The sequence below is a fragment of the Solanum verrucosum genome, unplaced genomic scaffold (genome assembly GCF_900185275.1).
Source record: "Solanum verrucosum unplaced genomic scaffold, falcon-dt-bn FXZP01000125.1, whole genome shotgun sequence".
NCBI lineage: Eukaryota > Viridiplantae > Streptophyta > Magnoliopsida > Solanales > Solanaceae > Solanum > Solanum verrucosum.
In genome coordinates, this window is record NW_026019923.1 from 3,790,894 (window position 1) to 3,797,352 (window position 6,459).

Here is a 6,459-nt window from a genome sequence, read left to right on the forward strand (position 1 = left end):
TTATTTTATATATATAAATAATTCATCCAAATATCTCGTAAGCAAAACTAGAAAATCCAACCCCCACCCCTTCCCTCTCTATATATAACAAAGTTGTCTCTGTATGATCTATAGGTCACGGTTATCGTGAAAATAATTATTCATATTTGCATAAACATAGTCTGTCTACATGACACCTCTTGGAATAATATAACCCTAATTTCCTAAACTCTGTTTACATAAAATATTTTGTGTATCAGATTGCATCACTAACCAAAGTGGGGTGGGTGGGTGGGTGGGGGGTTGCAACTCAACAAGTTTAATTTAATATAATAAGAAGCTTAAAGGTTAAGAAAGTAAAGATATTACTAGTACTACTACTACCACCCCTCTCTCGAACTACTAAAAAGTAACAAAAATACAAAAAATGGGACATAATAGTAAGAACAAACCATAGGTTATAATGTGTAGTAGTATATATATGCTACTAAAGCCTTTCACTTTATTTTGAGCTCCATTATTATTCTCATCAAAAATATTCCTCTCTACTTTCCTTTTATCTTTCTTCCTTTCCCTTTGCCAAAATTGAATACTACTACTACTGCACCTTCAAATTTTTTTTATGTGATTCTCCACTAACAAAAAACTTTATAAAAGAGAATTTTTATAGATCATATTCAAGAATTTGCTATGAATTTTTCTTCAATTCCAGCTTATCTTGATCCAGCCAACTGGCAACAAGTATGTATTTAATTTTTTTTTTTATGCTTTTATCAAGTGTTTCTTTGGCAAAAAAGCATTAAAGATAATATTCCTCACTCTTTTTTGTAATTATTTTTAAAAATTCTTCCTTTTTTTCTCATCTTTAAATTTCTTGCATATACTTAGATATATAATTATTCTCATTTTTTTTTTGTTTTCAGCAAAGTGGAAGTACTATCCAAAATCATCATCAACAACTTACATCTGCACCACCGCCGCCAGTACTACCACCTCCTCCAGTAGTAGTACCACTGCAGCCTCATGGCGGCGGTGGTGCAGGTTCTATTAGACCGGGCTCGATGGCTGATCGAGCCCGGATGGCTAACATACCTATGCCTGAAACAGCCTTAAAATGCCCTAGATGTGATTCAGCAAACACTAAGTTTTGTTACTTCAACAACTATAGTCTCTCACAACCTAGACACTTTTGCAAGGCTTGTAAAAGGTAATTTATTATTATTTATTATGAAGAAAAATACATGTATTAGCTAGACGAGCTAAAATATATTATTTTAGTTTTTATGAGAAAATGATTGATTGAGAGTACTTCTCCTCGATATTTTCCAAAATATTTCTAACAGGTACTGGACTAGAGGTGGCGCTTTGAGAAGTGTACCCGTGGGTGGAGGATGCAGGAGGAACAAAAGAAGCAATAACAACAACAAGAACAGTAACAACAACAATAACAATAATAATAGTTCTAAATCTCCGGCTTCTAGTACTAGTACTGATGGTCGTCAAGGTACTAACAACTCGGGTTCTTCAACTACAATTTCATCTCATAGTAACAGTTTTTCGGGTCCAGCATCAGCAACTAGTTTGTTAGGGCTTATGAGTCCTCAAATTCCGCCTCTTCGTTTCATGTCTCCTTTAGGTCAATTTAGTTCTGATCATCACCACCACCACCATTTTACTCCGAGTAACCATATGAACTTGAATTTTTCTACAAGTTCATGTGGTAACATATTAGGTGGGACCACTGAAGGCATGATGGTTAATAACAACAATATGCTTGGTTCTGGTGCTGGTGCTGGGGTTGGGGGTCATGTTGCTTCGCTTTTATCAAGTGGAAACCTTGAACATTGGAGGATGCAACAACAATTCCCTAATTTCTTAGGTGGATTTGATCCATCTAATACGCCTTCTTCTTACCCCTTTCAAGGGGGGGTGCACGAGGCAGTACAATACCTTGGTGGTGAGAGTACGAGTCAAATTAGTAGGCCAAAAATCTCAACCTCAATGCTAAATCAAATGGCTTCGGTGAAGATGGAAGACAACAACAACAATAACAACAATAATAATAATCAAGATCAATCAGCTTTATCAAGGCAATTGTTGGGGATTCAAGGAAATAATGAAAATTGGAACACTAGTGCTAATGCTTGGAGTGATCTTTCAGCTAGTTTTAGCTCTTCTTCCCCTAGTAATGCCTTATAGTTATTGAAATTCGAGCCAAATCTTATACTATCTTCTTTTATCACTCAGCGGTCATTCAGAGGTCTTAGCTAGTAATCTGAATTGTCTCACTAGTCAATATGTTTTATCAGCAAAAGCATCTAGTGAACATGAAATTAACCCGGACAATGGGAACAAAAGAATATCAATCGATCATCTGAAAACCCTAGATTTGGTAGTTCTTTTTTTTTTTTCAAGTGTTTTATTTAGATTTATTTGTAGTTTGTATTGTAATGTGTTAGAACATGTTTGGAGTGAACTTTTTTTTGAGTTTTTATTTTATTTTTGGTAGCTTTTGTGTAGACATGAAGGTCTAATTTTCAATGTAATTTGGTTCTAGGTGTTGGGCTGTAAAGATGATCATATGGCTAACATTTCTAATGGTATATCATCTTCATGTTTGAAATTTTATGGAGTTTTTGTATTTTCAATATTATGTGTATATTTCATATGGTGATATATTGTTTAATTTCTTCCTAATTCTCTCATTATTACTACAACATTTTCTTCTTGGATTTATTATTGCTTGGTTTAATCCAAGTTAATTTATCCTAATTATGAATATATTGATGAGGGTTTAGATATTCATAAATGTTTATTTTCTAGAAATGAATTAATTATCCATGATATGATAAAGCAATGTTGTTCAAATATTTACATGATTAAAAAAAATCTCACTTGGTAATTACATTTGGATTAAACTTAATTAAGAAATGGATGTCAAGATCAACCAATTTGGATGTTGTAATTTTCCCACTTTAATATTCAAGCTGCTGCAACTTAAAATATAGCTTTATAATGGTAATAGTATAAGGTTTAATTAATTACCTGCCTTGTTTTTAGGGATTATTAATTCCACAAATTACGGGGAGCTATATGTAATTATCATGATATAATTGAATAAACATTCTTTTATACATGTTAATCAGTGTATATTAAATCTCTTTATCGTGGTTGTGTTTGTCTGAAAGTTTAATGACTACTATGATGATACGTATATTGATATTTGATGTTTAGATTTTATTTAATCATTTTAAACAAAAATATGCAAAAATTTAGAAAGAATATGAATGTAAAAAAAAGCAAATATCATTAACCTTTCCTCGTGAAATTATGATCATAACTGATGTGCACCATTTGAATATAATTTTTTTTTCTTTAAAATATAATTATACTTGAAACTTAGTATGTACATAACAATACATTTTCAAGATGACTAATCATGAGATAATTTATTCTGTGGTTTTACCTCAACCAAACATAGAATAAACTCATCATAAAATTAATTTCGAAATTAGTTATCCCTTATTTATCGTGTCAAATGAGCCCTCAATATCAAATAACTATAAAGTTAATTTCATAAAAATATACCTCTAATTAAATATTTTAAAAGTAATTTTTTAAGTCAATGTATATATATAAACCAAATAATATAAAACGTAGAAAATATTAACTTAAAATTAATGTAAAAATCGACATAATTCAAATTCTGAATCCGCATCTATTAAATTAGTAGTATTACTATTGCCAACAACGTGTCGGTGTGTACGCTATTGGCACTTCATGATATGATTATGATTCTTAAATATTATTATTCTGTTTGATTGGTGCATGCTAGTCACTTCATTTTTATTCTGGTATTTATTTATTTATTATTATTATTATTATTATTATTATTATTATTATATACTATAGATTATATGTTTTATAATGGATGTAAGATATGAGCTGAAATGGAAAGGAAAAAAAAAAGAATTCTAAGAAGCAACTTTCTAGAGATTCAGTTGCTTCCAGCTATATATACTAGATAATTTATACTTTCTTTGTCGTAATTTATATGATATTGTTTTACTTGATGTAATGTTTAAAAAATAAATATTTTTGATATTTGTGATTTAAAATAAGTGGGATTAAAATCATTTTGTAAAAGATAAAATGAATATTTCAAAAATAAATTATTACTAAAAAAGAAAATATATTACGTAAATTGAGACAAAATATATCACATAAATTGAGACTGAGAATATATGTTTTGTAGTTCTCGATCATTCTACTTAAATTGCTCCAGATCTAATCCACGTGCTTAATATCTAAATATTTCATGAGTGTTGTGATAAGAGAAAATAAAATCTGGAATATTCAATCTATTAAGCAAAAATATCAAGAATGTGCTGGATTTGTTTAAAGAATATATTATTTATTTAGGGAGAGCAAGAAATATGAAATTGTAAAGAAAACTAAAAGGTTCGAGTCTTCAATATGGACAAAATCTTGTTGAAAGCGTTATTCTGAATGGATTTTATAATGCACAATTCAAATTTAATCGAAGCTTCAATATAAACTCTGAACCCCAAATGAAAAAAAAATCTATTCTACTAAAACCTTGAGAAAGAAATCAACCACCAAGAATAATATAAGAGACCTGTTATAACAAATAATTAATATTCTTTTTTTTTGTTTATTGCAAACTAATTGTTACCTTATTGTAATACATTTTCAATTTAATGTGGTTAACTTAACTATCTAATAGACGAATGAAAAATACACATAAAAGTATTAGCCGAAATACTTTAATAGGACTTAAAATGTTCAGTTACAACTTATTTTTGTTCGAGCGTCTAAATAAAATACTAACACATTTAACTAACTATATCTATATGTTAAAGCTTATATATATATTAAATTACATTTTCACTTCTATTTGGCAACACATAAAGCTAGTTTAGGCCATCACTTTATATAGGAAAATCTACCTAGAACATGGTAATTATAATTTATATGATCATTGTCCCCCATAAATTTATATGCTTATATATTAAATTACATTTTCACTTCTATTTGGCAACACATAAAGCTAGTTTAGGCTATCACTTTATATAGGAAAATCTACCTAGAACATGGTAATTATAATTTATATGATCATTGTCCCCCATAAATTTATATGCAATAACTCAATCATTTGTTATATATAATTCCCATAATGATAACTGAAACATGAAGACAGTCAACCCAATGTAAAAAAAAAAAAGATTCTTGGGGATTGAGTAAATGATTCCATAATAATAAAAAAAAAATAATAGAGTAATACTTTTCCTCTGTTTAACAATATTGCTTCACTATCGACTTTATATCGACTTTACATACTTTGTAAGAAATTATAAATAGAAGAGTAATTATACAATATCATCATTTGAATATAATAAATACAATACCTTTAAAAATATAATAGAAAAATAATTATAATTAATGATAAAGATAACTTAAAAACTAAATACATTATTAGATATTTTAAAATAATATAATGAACAACTATTATTAAACGGAAAAAGAGAAAGTAATAATTGAGAGAATTTATGGTAAAAAAGCAATGATGAGAGATAGTCAAAGAAGGTAAGACAAATAGTGGGACAACAACATTTTTATTAAAAGACTCGAAATCCAAAAATTTGCCCACAACACTAAAATCCTTCTATTCCCAAACTCCGAGGTTCTGTTATGTTATAACGTAATTCGATCAAATTTAATAATTTTGATATTTTATTAAAAGAAACGTATTGAAACACTTTTGAACTTGACGTAAATTATTTAATATCGTTTACAAATTATTGGCAGTCTTAAAAATACCTATCTACTTGACTAACTAAACTTAAATACATCATTTATTTGTCACTTGACATAACAAGTTGTCTCAAACTCTTGTAGGAGAATACGACTCTTAATAAAAACCTGAGAGAAACGTTAAAAACGCCCCTAAATTTGGTGAGAATTTAGGGGTGTATTTCACTCATGCTACAAGATCAGGAGTGTATCTTAGTTCAGTTAGTTCAGTAAATGAGTGTTTTTAAGGTTGTCAATAGTTTAAAAATAAAATTAATAATTCACGTTATATTTTGAGGCGTTTTAATAATTTCCTCTTTATTAATACATTTACTAAATATACATTAGATAAATAAAAAGGATTAGAATTATCACATCTATCAAACTATATATCTTAAAGACTTTTGAATTCTATACCGAATTTGCCCCCAAGAATCAACCTAAAATTTGAAAATAAAGATGAGGGAAATCAGTCAAAGACAACAAAAGAACACTACTTTGAAAGATACACGATGTACGTAAATTCATGATCTTTCTGTTAATATTATTTATTGATATTTATGCTTTAAAAATTTAATTAATGCTTATTTTTTTAACGATACAACTCATGTTATAGAAATTCTAGATTAACGTCTGAGTATGCAAAATTTATATTGTTGCACGATA

The 6,459-nt window shown here is 28.6% G+C and overlaps 1 protein-coding gene across 1 annotated transcript; it reads left to right on the forward strand.

The window, feature by feature from the left end:
- The first annotated feature begins 488 nt into the window (after positions 1–488).
- LOC125825821 (dof zinc finger protein DOF2.4-like) lies at positions 489–2,681 on the forward strand. Its single transcript, XM_049505118.1, has 3 exons — positions 489–720; positions 903–1,186; positions 1,323–2,681. The coding sequence occupies exons 1-3, from the start codon at positions 670–672 to the stop codon at positions 2,176–2,178; spliced, it is 1,191 nt and encodes a 396-aa protein (XP_049361075.1). The 5' UTR covers positions 489–669; the 3' UTR covers positions 2,179–2,681.
- The last annotated feature ends 3,778 nt before the right edge of the window (positions 2,682–6,459 follow it).